Consider the following 23,732-nt stretch of genomic DNA (forward strand, 5'->3'; position numbering starts at 1 on the left):
CTACACACACACACACACACACACCAAGCCCCTTTACCTTCTGCTCTTTCGTCTGCGGGGTTTGTTTCTCGTTCAATCATCTGCTTAGAACTTTTTTGCTAATTTCGTCTAATCAGTTAACCTTGAATATATATGTATATATACATACATATATTTTTTTTGGTTTTTGGTGTATTTGTTCTTGTTCTAACATACCAAATATATATATGTATACACACACACACACACATATATATATATATATATGTATGTATGTAGGTATATTTGTTTTTTATTTGTTGTCGTTGGAATTTGGTCGCTTTCGAAGCGATGAGCGTGTATGAGTGTGTGTGTGTGTGTGTTTGTCTGAGTAAGTGTGTGCGAGTATTAATTTATTTGATGCTTGTTTTATTTCAAGGTGAAATATGCGAAAAAAAAAAAAAAAAAAATTAAAAACAACAACACCAACAAAAAACCAACGAAAAAAAAAAGTAAAAAATATCAAAGTATTGAAAGGAAATTGCCCAAAAATAAAAGCAAAAGTTTGATTTGTCCATTCAAGTATTCATTTCAACTAATTGTATACCCTGTAAATGTCATTTAGCCTTTAGCAGTTGGAAAACTTTATGAAATTAACGATTAAATTCAAACAAAAATATGAAAAAAATCTTAAATAAAATATCGAAAAATACATATATAATACCAATTCATGACTTTTCTTTGAATTTACATATTAAAACAAATTTCAGAATATATGTATATAAAATTTTAGAAAGGAAGTCTTGGAGCATCTATTATTGAGGATTTTTTCTCTTCACACACAGAAAGATCAGTCGTAGAAATGGCGAATTGAATCGATTGATTGAACAAGTCAATTGCATTTCCTGCTTGTCATTTTGTCAACTTGTTGTCACTGGTCACTTGTCATTACTCATACGCCGCATTGCACACATTTAGTTAATTTGTTGCGCTGCTTTTACTCGCCTTAGCTTTGACATTGACTTTGAAGATAACAAAGAGTGCCTAAATGTGTATGTGTGTGTGTGTGTGTGTGTGTGTGCACAAGTGTCTTTCTCTCTCACACACTTGCCCGTGCCTCTGACGTCTCTGGTTTTATATTTAAAATTAGAATATTTTTGCAATGCTATCGGCATTTAAGCGTTCGGGTTGGGCGCGAGACAGCGGTAGGCGTAAACAGGCTGAAGGAGGGGGGTAGTGCTAGATGGTAGGAGGATCAGAATCAGGGGCATGGCCAGGGCAGGGGGGAGATGTGTTAGAGTGTCTCTCTCTCTATCTCCTTCTCTCTTTCTGTGTGTGTGTCTGTGTGTTGTCCCTATCGCTTGACATCGACTATTGTTATCTACACGCGGCACTCACGCTAGTCAGACGCCTAACACACACACACACACACACACACACACACACACACAGAGAGAGAGGCAGAGACAACCCGCTACCCGCTCAACAGCCACGCTGATTTGATTATTTCGGCAAATTCATTTCGCGACACTTATCGCTCTCAAGGTCACGGGCAACAAATTCCACACACACACACACATACACAGAGTCAGGCGCGACATTGAAAATAATCGTTTGCGGCAGAATGTGTGATGAAGAAGAAGCAGAAGCAACAGCAGAAGAAGGGAGCACGAAGTGGGAGGAGGAAGAGGAGCAAGAAGACGACACTGTCATATATTTATACCTACCTACCTACCTACATATATATATATATATACCAATATCTGTATGTATTTATGCACATGTATGAGAATGTGTGGAAAAAAAAAACACACACACACACACAGTGATAAGCATTTTAACAATTGTAAATACTTTTTGAATGGCTTGACCATAAGAGGCAATGGATGTGCATTTTAGATAATATTCTCTAGCCATTACTGTTGCCAATTGCAGAGAGAGAGAAAGAGACAGTCCAACCGCTTATCAAAGCTCTCCACTTCTGTCTGATCAACCCAAGGATCTTAGGGATCTTTACGAGCAAACATTAAACACACACATACCTGAAAACTTTCCTCTCTAAGAAAAAGAAACTGAAAAGAAATCAAATAAAAAACAAATTCAAATATATATAAAAACAAAATTCATTTCAATTCTAAAGAATAATTTCACATTTCACTTCTGAAATGGTCTAAAAATTTAAGTACATTTAAGTAAAGTTACATTGGTCAGGGATATCTACTTCTATCTATCCATAGTTGAGTCCATATGGCTATGTCCATGGATGGTCCTTTTCTCAGTCTAAGGCATAGATATAATAAGTTTAGGGATTTTTCTAATAGAATCTAATAGAACTAAGCAGAACAAGCAAGTCCACCCATCCTTATAACGTTCTAAGTTCTAATTCGCTCTATCTACAGTTGAGTCCATATGGCTATATCCATCTGTCCGTTTACATCAATGGATAGTCCACTTTTCAGTCTAAGACTTGGTAGTTAAGCTTTATATAACGGTACATGCATAGGTAAGTTAAGTTTAGGGAGTTTTCTAATAGAATCTAATAGAACTAAGCAGAGCAAGCAAGTCCACCCATCCCTAGTATAACATGGAGGCAGGCTTATAACGTCCTAAGCTCTAATTCGCTGTATGTACAATTGAGTCCATATGGCTATATCCATCTGTCCGTTTACATCAATGGATAGTCCACTTTTCAGTCTAATACTTGGTAGTTAAGTTACATACATAGGTAAGTTAAGTTGATGGATTTTTCGAATGGAATCTAATAGAACTATGCAGAACTAGCAAGTCCTTATAAAGTTCTTTGGAAGTCGAAGCAGATTAGGCCAAATAGCTAATGTCTTTGACATAAAGACTAATTCGTGTGTCATCGAGTCGAAACCTGGTAGAAAAACAATTCAACTTACCACACACATTAATGAGCACACTGCGTATACGTAATTCTAGAATTGCTTCGAAGCGTTTACTTCAAAGCGGCCTAAAAACATAAAATTTTCTCCCCCAAAGTCAATATTTTTGGCAAATTTCAATATCCAAGAGGAATTTTTCCGCTAGATTCGCTGCCTTTGATTTGTGGGCGTGTTAAAAGGGAGGTTTATGTAATAAAGAACCCAAAACTCCTCTAAGGATCTGCTACAAGAAGATGCCGCTTAAACCAAATACTTACCTTCGATCTATAATTGCCTTTTTAGATTTATTTTTAAATAAAACAATTTGATTTTTTTCGTTTTTTTTTTTTTTTTTTTTTTTTTTTTGTTGTATTTTTTTTTCTTTTTCTTTTTGTCATAATTTTTGTTGATATATTTTAAATACTTATAATCATATTTCTTTTTATTCACATATTCCATTTCCATGTTGTGTGTTATCCCCCCCCTTTGCATCATCTTCATTTTCATGATCTCATTTTCATCTTTATTCTTTGTTCTTTTTCATCTTATTCTGGGGGTTTGTTTTCTTGTTGTTGTCTGTGGTTCGTGTTCTTTATTCACCTTCTTGTTTTCATATCTGCTTTGTCGTTTTGCTTCTTCAATTTCATTTTCTTCGTTTTTTTTGTTTGTTGTTTTAAAACAAATTGTTGAGTATTTTATTATTTTATTTCACAATTTTCACACACAAAATACATAAAAGTTTTGCTCCATTTCTCTTGGAAAGTGATTTCAGAGTCTTTCTCTTTCTTACTTTGCATTTTTGTTTTTTTTTCAAACTTCTTCTTCTTCTTTGACTCTGTTTTAAGTTGCTTTAAAATCTCTTTTGTTTCTCTTTATCTTCTGCTCCTTCTTCTTCTTCTTATGCCGCAAATTATTTTGTGACTAAAAAAAAAAAAAAAAAAAAAACCCTATATATATATATTTTATATATATATCTCCTTTGTTTCTGTTTGCCGCTGCACTCTCTTTCTGCTTTTTGTTTTGTGTTTGTTTGTGTGTGTGATTTCTTTTCTTAAATTTTTTTTTTTTTTTTTTTTTTTTTTTTTCATTTTGGAATTACACAATTGAAATGTTTTTAAGGTTAAGTTTAGTTACTAAATACATTAACGCTTAATTGTCGCAAATTTCATTGTTTCAGTTGTCGCTGCCACGTACGGAAAACCTATATCGTATAATATATAATATATATATATATATTCATCATCATCATCATCATTATCATCCAATAACTTTATCCTTTTCTTTAATCCTTCAAACTCTTTGCTCTCTCTCTCTTTCACTCTCGCTTCAAAAGTATTTATCTTCTTTCTCTTTTTTTCTTGGATTTTTTTTTTTTTTTTTTTTACATAAAATATTTTTCCTTTTTTGTTGTTTTTTTTTTACTTTTTTAATACACAATTACAATAATAAGTTTTTTTTTTGTTGTTTTTTTTATTTTCTTTTTTTGTTTGCTGGCTAAAAATTACGGACAATGTTTTACACACACACACATACATCAAAAAAAGTTGTAAGATTCTTTTGTTCAGTTTATTTTTCTTCTTCTTTTCTATATAGTATATGTGTATATATATATATAAGGTATATATACATATATAATTATTGAAGTGTGATATTTTGTTTGTTTAAATTTTAAAAAGAATATATTTAAAATATATTTTAGATTTCCTTTTTCCTTGTTACTTATTTTTCTTTTCCTTTTCTTACTTTCTTTACTTTTCTGGTATTTCTTTTTTTACATATTTCACATAAAACTCAAGAAGAAGAACCAACAAAAGTAAATGAAAACTTACCTCAAACGATAAAAACATAAATAATTAAAGAAGAAGAACCAATTTCCCCAAAGGAAAATCTAAAGCAAAAACTGAAAAAGAAATCTGTAAAACGAAACCAAATCACTTTAAAAAAAAAAGTAAATAAAAAAACTTAAGAAATTGTTTTTGGAAATTTTTTTTTGTTTAAACAAATTTTTTATTGATTTGACAATACAAATTGTTGTTGTTGTTGTTTGCATTTTTTGCTTTGTTTTTTGTTGTTGCTTTTTTGTTGTTTTTTGTTGGTTTTTTTGTTGTTGTTTGTTTGTTTTCACTAAGCATAAGAATATATTTAAATTTTTAATCATAATAATAATAATATAATAATAATAATATAATAATAATAATAATAATAATCATAATTCATAATTATAAAAATAATTAATGTAATAGTTTTTTGCTACCGCAAGTTGTTGTTGTTGTTGTTGGTTTTTTGTTTTTGTTTTTTCTTCTTTCTTCACATTTTTAAATATAGATTTTTTTGTTTGTTTGTTTGTTTGTTGTTGTTGCTGTTGTTTTATTTCATAATAAGTTTGAAATTTTTATTTTGTTTCATTTTATTTTTTGAATTCAATGTGTGTCTAAGTTATTGTTGTTGTTGTTGTTCTTGTTGTTTGACGCCAATTAAACATTTAATTTGTTTTAAGCATAGAATATTTTAAATATTTTCTGTTTGTTTTTTTTTTTCTTTTTAATTTAACATTTAAATATGTACACAACAAATACAATATATATATATATTTATGCATATATATATATATACATATACATATATATATATATATATATATATACCTAGATATTTTGAACGTTGGGTTTTCCTTTTATCGCTTCAATTTTTGTTTTTTTTTTTTTTTTTTTGTTTGATAAAAACTTTTAAGCATTTTCTCTCTTTTTATTTTCTTTTGTTTTTTTTTTATTTATTTTATTTTTAAGTTTGATTATAGTTAATTTCTGTGTGTTTTTTCCCGTTTTTTTGTTTTTTTTACTCTTTTTTGTTTTGTTTTTTTTTTTTTAATATTTACTTTTATTTTGTTTAAAATTAGAAAACAATGTTTTAATATTTTTGCTTACTTGGTTTTTTGTGCCAAAGAAAGAAAAGATAACAAAAAAAAAAAAAAAAAAAAAAATTAAAATCTTCCTAACATAAGAAAAAAAAAAAAGAGTTCCCTAAACGAAATTCATAAAAAATGAACTTCCTTTCTATTTGTTAAAGCTAAAAAAAAAAAAAATTATTAATTCAGAGATCGTATAAAATATTTAAAAAAAAAAAAAAATAGATTATTACACAATTACTTGGTAAATTTGCGTGTTTTTCAAAAAACATAACTTAATCCGTTATATAGAAGCAAAAAGTAGTTTTTGCTCTTAACAATAAATTATATAATAATAATTAATATTTAATTATTGAATAAAAAATATGTATATAGTGTTTTGTTTTCTCATTTTTGTTTTTTGTTTTTTTGATATTTTTAAATTTTAAATATTTACAACAAGAGCTTAAAACGTATAAAAACAATATATTGAAAGAAGAAGATGAAACGGAAGAAGAAGAAAAAAAAGTTAAGAATTAAAAATGGAAAACGTTTTTTTTTTTGTTTTTTGTTTCGTTATGTTTTGTTTTTGTTTAAATTAAACTCCATTTTTAGTTGTTGTTGTTGTTGTTTGTTTGTTTTGGGAGAGCAGCAAAAACGGTAAAGATATTTCTTGACTTATCATAATTATATATTTTATTTTTACTTTTCTTGTTTAATACCTTTCAAAGCTGGGGTTGGTTGATTTCTTCTTGATTTCTTTTCTTTTTTTTTTTTTATTTTCTTATCATTTTTAATAATAATAATAATAATTATAATATTTAAATTGCATGCATTTTTTTTTATATTGTTTTCTTTTGTTTTTCTCATACATTCTTTCATTTATATTTTTTTTCTTTTTCTTTTTTTTTCTTTGTACACTGCTCGAACCCCATTTGAGTTATTTTTGAAATGATTTTTTTGTTTTTGTTTTTTTTATTATTTAAGTGGCTGTTGTTAAGGAAAGTTTTTGTGTAAATTATGCATTTATTTTGTTTTTTCATTTGCCCATTTTCAATGTCTCAGTCTCTCCCCCTCTCACCTGCTGCTAAGGTTGGTTGGTTGGTTGGTTGGTTGGTTTTGTTGGTTGGTTTTGTTGGTTGGTTGGTTGATTGATTGGTTGCCTTCCCTTCTTACGCTTCCAGCATGACTTTGTGCACTGAGGCCAATGCACCATTAGCACCAGCACCGTTCGATGATGGTGAAGCCACTGTGGGTGGTGTCGAACTGGGCGCCGGGCTGGTGGTGTGACTGTGGCTGGGGCTCGGGCTGTTGCGTGGCCCGTTGCTGGCCGTTACAGTGACATCGGCCGATAGAGTGGGATAACGTTGGACCGCATTGGCTGCTGCCACAAGGGCGTGCAGCTTTGAGGGCGGCGGAGTGGGAGATTTCTTGGACAGATTCAATGGCTGTGCCGAATCGGCGATATCCACTTGCAGTTCCAACATTGGCACAGTGGTTGTTGCTGCCGCTGATGTTGTTGTGGTCGATGCTGCGGATGCTGCTGCACCTGCTGCCGATGTCGATGTGGCGGCTAGGATTGTGCTGCTGTTGCTGCTGCTGCTGGTGGAGTGTGGGGATTGGAAATACTGACAACTGCTGCTCTGGGCCGATGACGATGAGCTGCACATTGAGCTGGACGACGACGAGGATGATGATGAGCTGGAGCTGGAGCTAGAGCTGGAATTGCTGCTGCCATTGCTGTGCGGTGAGACAGATTGCTGACGCTGCTGGCAGGTGGTGGTAATCACCGAACTGCTGCCCCATCTGCCAGCACCGCCGGCACCAGTTGGCGGTGGTGGCGGCGAGCTGGTCGATGGTGATGCACAATTTGGACTGCGACTGCCAGCACCGTTGCTGCTGGTGGTGCTAGTGGCTGCTGATGGTTCACGCATTAGATAATTTTGAATGATATCGCTGCGTTTCATCTGCTCGGGCGTCATGCGGGGCTCGGCCATTAGGGATTTGGCCAAAACCGAATGAGTGCTGGCCATTGAGGAGCCATGTTGTTGTTGCTGTTGCTGGTGGTGATGATGGTGGTGGTGGTTGTGCTGTTGTTGCTGGTGGTGGAATTGTTGCTGTTGCTGCTGCTGCTGCTGTGGTGGCGTTTGCTGACGTGTCAAATGCATATGCAACTGACTGCCTTGGTTGGTGGTCGGTGATGATGCTGGTACTGCAGCTCCTCCTGCGGATGATGTTGGTGCTGCTGCTGATGCTGCTGCCGTTGTTGTTGTTGTGATTGGTGGCGGTGGTGGTGTGGCCACATTTGCCGGTATCGGACTCTGTCTGGGACTCATGGCGCTCAGACTTTGGGTTGAACTGCTCGCATCGGCTTCGGCACTCTCGTATTCACGATGACGCAATGCACGGAACTTCTTATGTGGCTTGTAGGCCTCATCCATCAACGAATTGGTATCGTATAAGGGTGGTGCTTGCAAGACACGCTTCAACACGGGCATATCCTCGACAATTTGTCGCTTCAAATTGGCACTGCTCGATGGTTGGGGCGAACGGATGGGCGATACGGATACAACACTCAATTGCGGTTGCGACACAACCACCTGATGATGATGATGATGATGTCCACCACCATCACTGCAATCCAAGGCATCATCGACACTGGAACGTGGACTTGAGCATGAGCTGCTGCCGCCGGAGCTAACCGCCTTGCATTCATTCTTCTCATTGCCCGACTCGATGCCCGAATCGGTGGGTGAATCCAATTTGCGATATCTACCCGCTGATCCTGATGTCAAGTGATGATGTAGTTGGGGATGCTGTTGTTGTTGTTGCTGTTGCTGGTGATGGTGTTGCTGCTGCTGCTGTTGCTGTTGCTGCTGTGGAGCATGATGACGCACAATGGGCGTGATTGTCAGACCATTTTGAGTTAAATGGGCATGCGAGCCAACAATATCCATATCAGCGGCACCCGAATCTCCACTTGAACCAGAATTGGCTCGATTACGCAATGGACAGCCACCGGATAGAGTGGCCGCTAGCAATGGTGCCGAACTGGCCAATGCCGATGGCTGTGCCGTGGTCGAAGATGTTTGATGTTGCTGCTGCTGCATCAGCGAGCTGCTACTTGCCACCGTTGCATAGTCCAAATCACCAGATTCTGTACTCGACACCGAGCCCAATGGGCTTTTCGCTGCCTCCACATCCATGGCATCCCAACCACCACTGTGTGGACTGCCTTTGCTTGCCGATGTTGTATTTACATTTATACCACCGCCGGCTGCTGCAGCTGCTGCTGCTGCTGTAGCTTGATTCGTCTCCATTTGACCATCATCCATGCTCCACATTTGCTGGCGCAGCAACTCTTTGTGCTCGGTACGGAATACAACCAATTTCTCTGTATGCAATGTACTCAAGGTACGCAAATCGGGCATTGTCTCTAGCAATTTGGCCAAAAAGTCCGGCTGATCGGGACGATTCTGTGAGACAATGTATTGTAGGCAACCCTTCAAGCGGCTATACATTTTCTCGATCAATTCCAGATTCCTTAGACCCGGACGATCGGGGGGTTATTAGGACAATTGCACAGAATAGACCGATTTCGGCATCGGTTAGATTCATTGAATTCATGCGTTCGGCAAAATTGAATGTGGAGTCCACTAGGAAACGGGCATTGGCACCATTCTGGATGGCATCACGTCGCATCACTTGGCCATTCAGACAGATTATCGAATTGATCGACGAATCGAACATGCAAATTAAACGCACGAATAGCGCATCGAAGAGGCCAGCCTTCAGTAATGTGAACTTATCATCCTGGGTGAGCAATTGAAAGCCAGGTATCATGCCAGCAAAATCGATAACACCGCGTATAACATGTGCGAAACGTTGTGAGAACTCCTGTTCTGATTGTAATTCAGGTGCGGGATTCAAAGGACAGGCCTGAACGCATTGATGAAGATGAAGAGAAGAAAAAAAAACGAAAAAAAAGAACCATATAAACTCTGACGTTTCATATTTATTTAGAAATTTTCCCTCTTCACTTCTTTTTTTTTTGTAGCATTTTGTTGTCAAACTGTTGCATAGTTTACATTCTCCCCGCTGTCTTCACCCTCCATTTTTCTATCCATAGACCCCATTCACGTCATTGCACGCGAAGGTCGCCGAACCTCATTTTCTGCCACTGTCACTGCCTTTGCCTTTGCCCCTCCCCGTTCCTTTGATAGTGTAGCTCATTTAAATCAATAATCATAACTATTTGTATTTCCGTACGCCCACCACTCGACACTGAACCTTCTGCCCTCCCCCTGTTTTACTGTAACAAAGAAAGAGACACACCCTCTCACTTCTACCTCTCTCTCTTTCTCTATATCATTTGCGACATTTCCTTATGGCACGCTGCCTGGAAGCTTTCTCTGTGTTTTGAAGAGAAAACAAAAAGCTTGTTGCCTAAAAAGCTAGTTGTAGTTTCTAGGGGCGGTTTCTCTCTCTATCGGCTGTCTCTTTCTAACTAGTTTGCTCGCTGACATTACCAGCCAAGGTCGACGAACCAGAGTTCAAGGTTTTTCCCCATAGTTGCGATGTGGCGCGTGTTTTTTTTTCATTTTTGTTTTTCTTCTGGTGTAGAGGGGGTTTTCTGATTTTCTACCCCTCGGCATACACTCTCTCTCTTTGTGTGTGTGTGTGTGTAAGTATCTCTAAGTCATGCGATTGTTCATGTTATTTTGCTATTTGGCTTTCCGGGTTTTCAGTTACATCAACACGCGCGGCATTTGTCGAGCGCATTGAGACACCAAACGAACGTGCCGGGCGACCCCTACCTATACACTCAGTCCGTCCCCCCTTCCTACCACTGTCCCCCCACTCACTGTCTGTTGCTCACCCTGCTCATTGACTTAATTTATAATTTATGTTTGATTTCATATGCTCGAAGAGCATCTCATCTCTTTTACTCTGCTTTGGCATTTTGCATTCGGTTCTGTTTCAATAAGCACACGTTATGTAGTTTTGAATATATTAAAAATATATACATACATATGTACATATATCTGGTGGTGTGTGTGTGTGTGTGTGGTTTGTGATTAACCTTGAAAAATTATATATTTCCCGCCCCCAACCCCCACCCAACACACCGAACACACTGCCAATCCACCCATCTAAAAGAATTTGCCGGCGTAATGATTGTTGGCCTTCATCAAGTGCAAAACCGGCAAACCGGCGAAATACCCACCCACCCAGAGAAGGGAGAGAGCAAGAGCTAGAAGATTGCTTTATGCTTTCTCTCTTTCTTTTAGTTGCTTTCTTTTCTATTTTCTACCTCTAGACGACGACATCGTCTCTTGCCGGCGCTACCAAAATATATATATTTTTATATATCGTATCGTATCGTATCGTATTGTTTCGCATCATTTCGGTTTCTTTTGTATCATTTGATTTGCGCAAAAGCGGAAATAGTTTTTGCAAAAATAGCATCAAAATATTTTGTTTTTGTTTGCTTAAACGGACGGGTGGGTGAGGGAGGTAAAAATCACAAGATCCCCAAAAAGACCTTCAACAAATATATGTATGTACATACATACATTTCTTTTGCTTTCTTTCGATTATGATTTCCTAGCGATCTTTTGTGTCTGTGTGTCTGATCTTTGTATTTTTTAACCTCGCCCCTTTTGGGTTTTGTTTAACCTTGTATTAGATTCTTCCGTCTCACATTCATTCATTGCACTTCCTTATAAGCTCAGAGTAGGCAACCACCTGACGACAACGACAACAACGACATCTACATAGTTGGTGAGGGAAGGGGGTAAATCCCCGTCTCCACATCTCAGACAGTCAGACAGTTGTAAAAATGTGCAAAAACATGCTTCCTCATAGACAGATTGCATACAAAGAAAGAGAGGGCCAGAGATTCTATTCCATTTCTACACACACATGTGTGTGTGTGTGTATATATGAAATTTTAATTTTTCATTTATTTTTTTTATGATTATTGTTTACTCATTTAAGTTCTGTATAGAATGGAAATATCAGCGCAAATATGAACTGCTCATTTCATTTTATACCAAGGTTAAAAAATAACTCGCCCACAAGGTCGTTTTGTTGTTTCGTTATTCCAAATACCAGAAGTTAAACTGCGCTGCAGAAATAATTAGAAATTACTTGCCAGCAGCAACAGCAGCAACAGACTCTCTAACTTTAGTTAAAAAGATTAGTTTGTTTCTTTTGCTCACAAACATTTAGTTTGGCCTTGCTCTTGACTTTGACATTGGCCATTGGGTTTTGATCGCTCGATCTATCTATCTGTCTATCTATCTTTTTGGTGGTCTGCTTTAATTTTTTTTTTTCTGTTAATATTTTAATAATAATTTATTATTAAAATAGCTGCGGCATGTGTTGTCGTTGTCGTCTGGACGTTTTGCGTGTGTTTCTCTCCATCTCCCTGCCTTCTCCCTCTCTCGCACGCTTTATTAATAATGACGCTACGCTTGACCTTGAGCTTTAGAACTTTTTTTTTTGTTTAAATGAGGGGGGAAATAAGTACTATAATTGTTATTGTCGATGAACACACGTCTTATCGCTTAGCTAAACTGCTACAAACACTTTTTTTGCTCCCGAGAGAGAGAGTGAGCGAGAGAGAGATCTTTTAAAGATCTTTGAATAGTGACGTCATTTAAACATTTATCATCTATTGTGTGTGTGTCTGTGTGTGTGTTGTTTCAATGACCATGTGGCTTGTCTTTAGGGTTTCTGCTTTAATTTTGATCATCATCATTAAGAACTTGACCCCAAAGAAGTGAGACCGAAGCGGAGTAGTCACTTCAAGAACACCTCGAAAGAAAACGAGAGACGCGTCTACGTGCGAGCCGATATAATTTCCTGGTTTCTACCATATGTCAGACAAAGATGGCGACATAAATATATGAATCAATGCAAAACCAGTTCACCTTCGAGCATGAGTAACTAGTTTCATATGGTTGTTGTTGTTGCTATTGCTATTGTTGATCTATGCATGTCAATAAATGTCTGTCTGACTGTCTAAGTTTATGATACGGAATATATATGTATGTATATGCCCCTACCCCACTAACACCTCACCGCTCTGCACTCTACATTTACCCGGAAATGTCGCCTACACATAGAACAACAAGAAGTTGAAGAGGAAGACGAAGACGAAGACGAAGAAAAAGGTTTCTTAGTTACTTACCAGCAATGTTGGCATTGAGTACGATGGACATTCACGGGCACGTTGACGCATTGCCGATACTTTTTCCTTTGTGAATTCACAAGTCTCTAAATGGGCGCGTAACACGGCGGCCAATAAACGTGGCTGATCATCCAGCTCGGTGGCCAAAGCTCTCTGTTGGCCACGATTCTGTGTACTCTGTTGCATGGCGGCCAAAATGCGCGCCTTCTCTCGCTTGGGCACGCGTCCAAATCGCACAGCTGCAAAAAAAACAAAAACAAAAACGAAACAAGGCATTCCGGTTAGTCCTTTTTGGTTTGAAACAGTTTAAATATATGTATGTATATGTAGGTAAATATGTAACAATCATCATCATCATCATCATCATCTTGATCATTGTCTGTAATTACAACAGCAGGTGCAACAGGAATACATAAAGGGACAAGCAGCAGCTGTTGTCCTGTCTGTTGTTTGTTTGTCACGCAGGAAGTGTTTTTTTTTTTTTTTTGGTTTTTTGGGTTCAATTGATCTTAAACTAGGTCATTGCCTTTTCTCAGCTGCTGTCAGTTTGCTTGATCCGCTGCGTTCATTGGCTTGTTACACTTTCTCTTTTTTCTCCCTGCCTCTTTCTCTGTTTAATTTGTATGTGGTATATATGTGGGTGAACTTTCACATTTTGCCAAAATTGCCGAGATTAAGGCTCTGCAACACGTTTCAAGTCACGTTTTTGGCATTAGACAAACTTCGTGGGGCTAATTGTCTTTCAAATGCATCAAATAAAGGGAAACTTGAACAACTTGGTTGTGGTTTCGGTATTATAGAGACTTTTTGGAGACAGTGTAAGTAAGAACCTTTCTAGGTAAATCAAAGTTTGTTCTTTCTGATGTCTCAAGTCTCCCTATCTCCCTATCTCTCTCTCTCTCTCTGTCTCAGATGACCAACTTTTCAATGTCAAAATGAAATTTCTACAATTTCACTCACATCGAAAAGAAACAAGAAGAAAAAGAAGATGAAGAGAAAAAAACTCTATTAACAAAAGTGAAACAAAACTCAATGATGATTTTTCACTAGACACCAGCAACTGACAAACTGACAAACTGACTTTTTCCAGCAGCAGCAGCAGCAACAGCAACAATAATGAGAAATCGCCTACTAAAGTTTTTGACCCACTTCTTTTAGCCACCCAACCGGCTGCTTGCTTGCTTGGCCTGCCAGCCTGCCTGCCTCTCTCTGTCTCTGTGTCTGTGGCACTCTTCGTAGCGAAATTCAGGTCAAATGAAATGGAAAATGCGACTGCGCGACTGACTGCGCGTAGAAATTAGAGCGAACAACTTTCGAAGCTCGAAAACAAAGCCAACAACAACAACAACAAAGTTGGTCAAACATGCGATATAGAAAATAGCAAAAAAAAAAACACACACAAACAGACAAAACGCAACTCAACTGAAGTTTCATTTCAAGTTTAAAGCTCTTCCGCGGCCGCAAACCAAAAATAAAAATAAAAAAAAATTATGGTATAAACGAGGTCAACACTTCAATGGCGCTTAAACGAAACGAAAATCCAAAAAAAAATAAAAAAAAAAAAAAAAAAGGTAAACAAAGTCAAAGCCGAGTTTGAAGACTCTTGGAGTGAAAAGAGAATTATGATCATTGGATGATGATGACGATGATGATCATCATCTCTCTAGTTAGTTTTTAGCCGGCTTCAATCCACACACACACACACACACACAGACACACTTTATGCCCGAAGAGAGTGTGAAATTAAAGTTGAAAACTGAAAGCGTTTGAATTTGAGTTTCAGTTTGTAAACTGTGTCAGGCCCCAGTTGTTTGAAAAGAGAGTTGGTTGTTTTTTTTGGTTGTCTTGATGTTTATCAAAACTAACAACAAGTCCGAATTTTATACATTTCTTTTTGCATGAATATTATTTATTCATTTTGTTTCACTTTCTAATCTTTATGTTGAAACTTACGCGCATTGTGATAGACATTGCCTTTGAGTATGCCCTTCAATATGGGTAATTCTTCAGCCATTTTGTGATTTATAAGTTTAATTGAATTATTTAATGGTTATTGTTTATATATATTTAGTATATATCTCTCTCTCTCTATCTTGGATAAACTTTTGGTTTGGTTCTTTTCTTGTTGTTTGTTTGTTTTAGAGATTCTTGCGAAAATTCATTTTTAACACTCTTTTTCTTTGATTGAAGTTTTTGAAAACATTTCAAATTTTTCCTTTGGCACACATACATGCATATATAGCACACACACACACACACAGCACACACAGAGGAGGGCTCACAAAAACAAATAATTAAAAAATTGTTTAAACTTTGGTAAAAAAAATTCAAATAAAAAGAAAGACACAAAAATTTTTTTCTTTTTTTTTTTTTTTTTTTTTTGGTTTTGCACTTTTTATTCTAAAATTTTTTTTGTTAATTAATATATTTCTGATTTGTTGTTGTAGTTATTTAGCAGGAACTTTTGTTTCACAATAATATATATTAATAAATATATTATAGATTTGATTTTATTTTGTTTCTTATTTTTAGCGCGTAATCCAAAAGAAACGAGTGAAATTCTGGAACCAACTTTCCGTAGAGATTTTCTTTGTTTGTATGTGTGTGTTTTGTTGTTTTTGTGTTTTTCCTTTTGGGGTCGATTTTTCTTCACATTAACCAGAATATTGTAATAGAATATAATAATAATTTTTTTTGTTTTCTTTTGTTTTGTTTCATATATATTCGTTATTTCTTTTTTGGTTGGTGCTTTTTGTTGTTTTATTTTCTATGTATATATTTTATTTAAATTATTATGTATTTTATATAATTTCTTTTCATTTAGAAATAAAATATTTATTTGGATATTTCTTCTTTAACATTTAACAACAACAAAAAAAAAAAGTAATCTTTCGCTAACATGACAAAACTCGACAAGGTCTCGAACGCGACTAACTGTAAAAGCAAAAGCACGTTACGAATATACCCCACAAAAGGTAGCAGCCGCCGCCGCTAGTAGTAGCTATTGAAGAAGAAGACAAAATCAGCGGACAACAAACCGACAACAACCGCCAACAACGACTGAGACGACAAAGAGAGCAAGAGAGAGTAGGCATTGACTACTAAGAGAGGAGAGAGAGAGGGCACAAAAAAAGCGGGTAAAGCATTAAGAGAGCGCTTTAAGCTCATAATAAGTGAGCTAAAGCCAAACAGCTGTTTGTTTTGTTAGAAGAGCAAGAGAGGGAGAGAGAGTATTTCTTTTTGCATTGCAATTGTGATAAGACTTTCGAAGTAACAAAAAAAAATAGTTATTAATTATATTTAGTTTCCTGAATTTCATTTTTTAATCCAAAAAGTTTCTTTTCAAACCCTTTTATGAGCTTTAACTGGCCTTAATTGTCCTCCACCTGGAAACCCCTGGTCTTCATCCACCTAGAATACTTTGTGCTGTATGCTCTATCTTGGCTTCTTCCTAATTATCATCAGCAAAGTTCAATGCTCGCTTTACCACAACAGAACAAAACAAAAAAAAAACAAATACAAAAGCTTAAGAGCTCTCTCTCTCACTCGCTCTCTCTTAAGAATTCTCTTTGATGTAAAGCTTTTCAACACACTCGATTAAGAGCGACTCTCTTCTTGTGTTGAGTTTGGTGAAACTTAAGAGTTTGAAAGCTTTTGGTTAAAAGCTTTTCATGAAACTTATTTTTGCCACACAGATCGTCATCACTCATACGTCACGTTGCCTGGACACACACACACACACACAGAGACAGGTGTGTGTGCATAGATGATCTAGGCTAGAGAGGCTGCAAATTGGAGGCCAACTAAATTGTTTGTTCTGCCCAGTTAAAAGTGCATTTGCCATGCTTCTAATTTACGACAGAAATGGCCCCGTCTGGCCCCGTTCACAAAACAATATTATAATCTATTGCATATTGGAATTACTCATGAGTGCATACATACATACATACATATGTGTAGATAAAAACAAAACCAAACAAAGCAAGGTAAATGCCTTTTTTTTTGCATTTGCATTTAGCCTGACATTCATCATCATCATGGATTGTGATAATTTGCTTGCTTTTATTTTGTTTTTCATGTGTTTTTTGGGGTCAAACTTGCTGACTCACTTCTCACACTAGCCGCCCGCCTGCCTTTTTGAGTCATAATAATAACTATACATGTGTGTGTGTGTGTGTGTGTGTGTGTGTGTTTGTTTCTTGGTAGGTACACAGAAATGTCATCGCGAAATCGAAGAGCAGAGCAAAAGCAAAGCAAAGCTGAGCTGAGCTGAGCTAAAGCAGAAGGGGGTAAAAGTTTTTTGGTCATTGAACTTAGCATCGAAATGGGGTCGAAGACAGACAATAATAATAATAATAATAAAAAAAAAACCAAACCGAACCAAACCAACAAACACAATGACGACAAAGACACGCTCAATGGTGTTTATGTAAGTGCGAGCGAGTCGGCAAGCAGCTATGAAAGTAAAAGTGAAAGTTGTTTCTTGTAGAAATTTCGGTGCGTGTTGTGGAAATGCAAGCGACTCTAAAGGGAATTGAGCAAGTTGACCAAACGAAACCAAACTGACTGACTATAGGCCTATAAATTTCGAGACTTGTGTGTTGCATAAGTCTGGCCATTGGCCAAGCTGTGGCCAGAGAGGGAAGGCGATGGGCGACGGCGACGGGATCGTCCCTACTGTGTGGCAAAACATTATGACCCACAAAGATCAAACATATTTCATAAGATGCGAGAGTTTGTTTTTGGAAAACTATTTAACCTCATTTTCTATCTCTCTCTCTCTCTGTCGCTCTCTTAACAAGATCTTTTTCTCATCTTCTAATGTTTCTTAAATTTTTAATTAGCATTTCATGTTTAATAATACAATTAAAAGCCAATTAACAAGTTTTCAAAACAAATTATATTATAATAATTTCACTTTCACTGACTGTCTGACTTACTGACGACGACGACAACGACGACGTCTAACCTCATTTTGCTTGCTGCTTTCTAAATTTACAGAGAGAGTTAGAGAAGCGAGGTGCGAGGAGAGAGAATGGCAATTGTTGTTTCATATGACATTGTTAATAATACCATTACTATTATTATTACTTGATTTTATTTTTTTGTGTGTGTGTGTGTGTGTGTGTTTGTTTGTTTGTTGACTTCCCGTATTACGATGCGCCAGCTAACTTTAACTGAATTTCGAGTTCAATGCACTTGGATGGGGCCTACTTTCGGTTTACAAAGAGTGGCACAGGGGATTGGGGGATTGGAGCTAGAGCTAAAGCTAGCGAGATAGATGATTCACAATGTGTGCTTGTGTTTTTGTTTTTGTTTTACGTAAAACGACACACGCACTGTGTTGTGTGAAAGAGATGGACAATAGGCCCTTGCGTAAGTTGTTTACAATATTGTTGTATATACATATAATCGAAAAGTAGTGTGTGGAAAGATACAAGAGGAGACACACACCAAAACGAAAAGAAATGGAAACGCAAAACACAAAAAAAAGAGCCATGAAAAGATGATGATAATAAATAATCACATTAATAAAGAAAGGGAGAGAGACAGAGAGAGAGGGAGAGAAAATGAAGTATTTTGTTTAATTTTGAGACAAAATTAAAATACATTGTATTAAATGTAGGCAAACAAACATGTATATATATATTATTTTATTTTGGGTCATGAAAATTGCCGCCTCAATGAAACATTCGAGGAGGTCAGCAGCAGCAGCAGCAGCAGCAACGACATCGCTCGCTCAATAACAAAAGCCCCAGACCCTGTCCCATATTATTAATTTCACATCACATATGAAAAGGTCGAGCTCATTTATTTTCATCAATAAGAGCCAGAGCCAGAAAGCAAAAACAAAAGCAATGACAAACAAAAGAGCTGAAAGGCACAATTTGTTTGTATCAAGGGAATCCGAATGAATACACACACACACACAATCACACATGACGTATACGTAATGTAGTCTGTGAATCAAACTCTATCCAGACACAACATGACGTATACTTAATAACACAAATTTGTCTGCAATTGTAATACATATTAACTTATTTGAGGGCAAGCAACATGACGTATACGTAATATGTGTCCTCAGATATAAATATTTTGCCACTTTTCGTCTATGAAAATAACTTATTTTCCATTGTCGACACCACATGGCGTATGAGTGCTTAATTTTCACAAAAAAAAACATTACGTATACGCAATGAGTGCTGCCTTTTTCCCCCCCTATAAGTAGGTCAATTTTTAGTTATCCAAAATGAACAAAAATCAACCTGAGAAGGCTGCTCTCATTGCACATTGCAACCTAAATCAATAAAGTGCAATACAATAAAAACATTTACAACAACAAGAACAAGGCATTTACGCATCAAGGGAATGCCAAGCGAATAAAATAAAACTCAGCCTCGGCTGAAATTTTCTTGGTTTTTTTTTTGATAATTATTTTCAAATAAAAGCGCGCCAAGGCAACTGCGCCGCTGCAGCAGCTGCTGCTGCTACTTGGCCGAGGCGAATGACCGTGCCTGACCCAAATAAAAGTCGCTGCACTCGTACGCTGTCGCTGCCGCTGCCGCTGCTGCTGGCGACAAATGCAATGCCGTTGCTGCTGCTGCTGATGTCGTTGTCGTCATCGTGCAAAAATTGCAACGAGCCCGAGAAACGAGGCCGAGTGCAATGAACAGCATTCAGCACACACACACACACACAGTTTGCCAGAGAGCAAGTGAGTGTGAGTGAGGGAGAGCGAGAGCTATGAGTGCAATGCAAATGCAGCCAACGACGAGATGTTGCAATGCGAAACCTTCGAGAAATTTTACTAAAGTCGTTGAACTCAGCCTCTCTCTCTCTCTCTCTCTCTCTATCTATCTCGCGCGCTCTGCTTGTCAGTTGCAGCAGCAGCAACAGCAACAACAACTTAAGCTTGGCTCTCTGAAACTAGTTTTCGCTGTTCTTGTTGTTGTTGCTGCTGCTTTTGGCGCCGAGGCATTGAAAAAAGCGAAAGTACATTTTTTCTCGTCATCGTCGTTTGTTCGTGCGTTCGGCTTGTTCGTGTCGAAGCGCGCGAACACAGCTTTTGGCGCTCCGACTAGCTGACTGTGGCTGACTGGCTGGCTGGCTGGCTGGCTGACTGGGCAGCGAGGTAAATGAACCTTTTGAAGGTTCAACTTGCGTAGTAGTAGGCGACGTCAACGTCGACGACAACGACAACGACAACGTCAACGGCAGCAGCAGCAGCGCCGTTTGTAAAACAAGTTTGTTACGTTTTTTTCTTTTTATTATTATTATTATCATTTGTCTTTCTTTCTACTCTCCTCTGGTCTTTTCTTTGCAATTTCACCGTTAACAACGCAATTTTATGTAACCTCTGAGACGGAGGAGGAGGAGGAGGGAGAAGCAGCAGGTGATGGAGGAAACAATGCTTAAGTTTGCTTCGTTTTGTTTTTCGTTTATTTAAGGCTTGACACGCGTAAAATAATTTCACTTATGGTCAATTGTATAATAACAAGAGTTGGAGTTTTGGCATTAAATTGGTTAAACCTCCTCACCCACCCACCTAGCCGAGTCAACAGCATCATCATCATCATTGGCAATGATCATCATTAGCTTATTGTACTTGAAGCTTTATGTCCGCCCACTGGCGAACGCCTTTCGCAACAACAGAAGAAGAAGAAGAAGAAATCTCCTTGAACTGTGTGTCTCAAAGTGTTAAACTTCCAATAGATCGACCCAACCCTCAAGTCAGTCAGTCAGTCGGTCGGCCGTCTCCTTGCTTGTTGTCCGCCTTGTTCTCATTGTTATTGTAAATTTTATGTAGCCTCTAATATTATTTTAGTCAACAGCTTGTGTGTTTGTGTGTGTGTGTGTGTGTGTGTGTGTGCATAGCACTGGCATTTTAATGTATTTGTAATTGACCTGAATAAAGTTCAAAACACTCACCATACAGTGAATAAGAGAGCTAGCGAGCGTGCAAGCGAGATAGAAGACTATTCGGACTAGGCAAGGCGAAATCTACATGCATGCTTATGTTGTTGTTGTTGTTGTTGCTGCTGTAGCCTCAAAATAATAATGATTGCGACAACAGTAGCAACAACATGAGCATGAGCATGACTCTTGCTTATAGTTTTTTTTTTGTTTTGTTCGATAATTGTCAATTGTTTGATTATTTTATAAGCTTTTTGGGGACACAGCAAAACACAGAACAAAAAACGTTCGACCAACTAACTAACTAACTAACTAACTAATTGCTAATGTGTGCCTACTTTAGTTTTCATACTACAATTAAACAGGAATTTAAATTGGGTTTTAAAATAATTAAATTTCAACATTTTCAAAGGACTTTCAATTTTTTTATTTAAAATTTGTAGCCAAACAAATAATTTGTATTATTTTCAAAATTTTAAAAGTTTATAAGTTTCTAAAAATCATAAGCAAATGTTTCTATTAAATCTATTAATAATTATAATCATAAAAAATTAAAAATTAAAAAAAAAAAAACTTGCATTTAGTTTTATTCCCTAGCTTTATCTCTGTATTTCTATGTCAAATGTTCTCTCTCTCTCTCGCTCTCTGATTTCTATATGTATTTCATTCAACTTACTTTCAATTTACTTAACCTCGCGCTAATTTAAGTTCACTTCAATTAAAATAAACATGTTTTTTTTTATGTGCATGAGAAAACTAATAAATAAAATTTTAAATTTTTATATATTTTTATACATATATTTTGTTTCAAAAATTGAAGTAGAAAAACTATAAAAAATAATATGCAAAATGAGCGAGATAGCAATATATGTTCAAATATATATTGTTTGTTGTTTCCTATCAGTCAGTCAAGCTCACACACACACACACACACACACATCAACCACCTTCACTGCCTCTCTCTATGTGTGTGTGTGTGTGTGTGTGTGAGGCTGACCTAGTTTTCGTCGTGCACGTCAGCGGCGGTCAATGAACTGAGCCTCTGTGTGCTCTGTGTTCATGGGGCTGGCGCTGCTTTTGGATGGATGGATGGATGGATTTTTCGGTGTGTGTGTGTGTGTGGGGGGGGAGAGAGAAAGACTCTGTTTGGTTTTTTTTTTTTGTTTTTGGGGGGCGACGTCGAATCGTGTGCGCTAAATTTTCGGTTTCGGTTTCGTTTTCATTTCTTGCGTTATTTTTGAGTGTCTTTGCAATAGAGCAAACAAAATGGCGCCTATTACTTACTTATTCGAAAGAAAAGAAATTATGAAAGAGTCTCTGGCATACGAAAGATGGTTTCGGTCTGGGGGGGAGGGTGATTGACTGAAAAGAAAGTGTTTCGAAATGGCCCCAGCCAATTATTTTTTGAGTTTGTCGTCTTCAAAGTGAAAAGTGAAAGTAGTTTCGAAAATCAAAATATATATGTATATATTTTGACATCGGGTATGAGTTGGAGAAGAAGTGGGCGGAGGGAGGGTATTTTTTTTTTTTTTTTTTTTTTGTTTTTTTCTAGGTCAGGCGTTGGCTCTTGTGTTTTATAACTGTAAAGCGACGATGTTGGCCCTCATATGAATTTAATTTTCCTTGAAAGATAAGGCAGCAGCAGCAGCAGCACACACACACACACACACATACATATATGGGGGCTTGTGTGTGTGACGTTGGCTGCGCTGTTGGCTTTGCTTAAATAGCACACGGTCATTTTTATTATAAACAATTCGAAATTTGTGTTTTTATTTATTGTTGTTGTTGTTGTTGCTGCTGCTGTTGGCATTTTCATTGCTATTTCACTGTTGCCGAGTTCGAATTTGGTTTTTTGTGTTTTTTTTTTTTTTTTCATTTGTGTTGGCGGTCGCATTTTGTTTTAGTTTGATTGTTGCTATTTGGGGGTTTTTTTTTTTTGCTTTTTAGAACTAGTTCAAGGATTTGCCAAAAAAAAACCAACAAAAAATCAAAGATTATTTTGCTAATTTAGTTAAATTAATGGCTTTTATGTGGGTGTATTTATTTTTAACTAAAATCCCATGATATCAATACTGAAGGTCTTCAATAATAACAACAACAACAACAAAATGGGTTAATTACTACTACTAGACTAATATGTAACTAAAAAGCTGGTTGATCTTTATCAAATTTGTTTGAAAACTCTTCTATAATTATATTTAATGTGTTTTTTTTCTCTGACTTGATGATTATTTATAATTGTAATTTATATAATTCTTTATTAATAAATGTCTCAAAAGAGAGAAAATACTAAAAACTTTTTGGTTTAACTCAAAACTAATTAAATAGAACGAAATATATATATATATGTATGTATGTATATATAGTCATCCATCTATTTAGCTGATAATTTCAGCTCCCTAATTCCTAGTGCACTCTATGATGGAAAGAGAGATAGAGAGATTGAGAGAGAGGGAGGGAGGAAGGGAGAAAACAAAAACTTTCATACGATTGCCACAGACGCTTTTTGCTTGCTCTACAAACAAAATGAAATATCAAAATCTAATCCATCAATTACAACATAACAAGCAACCGACAGACTGACCGACCGACAGACCGACTGAACGAACGACCAAGAGACCAGCAGCAGCAGCAACAATAACAACAAATAAAATAATATTATTACACAAAGGCCGCGTCTGCGTGCTGCCCCTACAAAACAGCTTCTCTTCCGCCCCACGTCCCCTCCTCCTCCCCCTAACATCTCTTCTTCTTCTCTCTAGTCAATCAGTTTCAGTCTTTCTCTTTCTCGCCACACGCATGAACCACTTTCATTTTCGTTTTCACTGCACGACGACGACGACGACGACAGCAGCGACGTCGTTAACGGCAGCAGCAGCAACAGCAG

The 23,732-nt window shown here is 36.7% G+C and overlaps 1 protein-coding gene across 1 annotated transcript in view; it reads right to left on the minus strand.

Moving 5' to 3' along the window:
- Positions 1-3,639: 3,639 nt before the first annotated feature.
- Eip75B (Ecdysone-induced protein 75B) overlaps positions 3,640-23,732 on the minus strand; it is a 121,586-nt gene continuing 101,493 nt past the window's right edge. Inside the window, 3 exon segments of the mRNA XM_068287288.1 lie at positions 3,640-9,290; positions 9,292-9,666; positions 12,926-13,164. Of these exon segments, the coding sequence (XP_068143389.1) occupies positions 6,900-9,290; positions 9,292-9,666; positions 12,926-13,164 (3,005 nt within the window). The 3' untranslated portion in view covers positions 3,640-6,899.

Source organism: Drosophila tropicalis, unplaced genomic scaffold (assembly GCF_018151085.1).
Source record: "Drosophila tropicalis isolate 14030-0801.00 unplaced genomic scaffold, ASM1815108v1 contig_463, whole genome shotgun sequence".
NCBI classification, from domain to species: Eukaryota; Metazoa; Arthropoda; class Insecta; order Diptera; family Drosophilidae; genus Drosophila; species Drosophila tropicalis.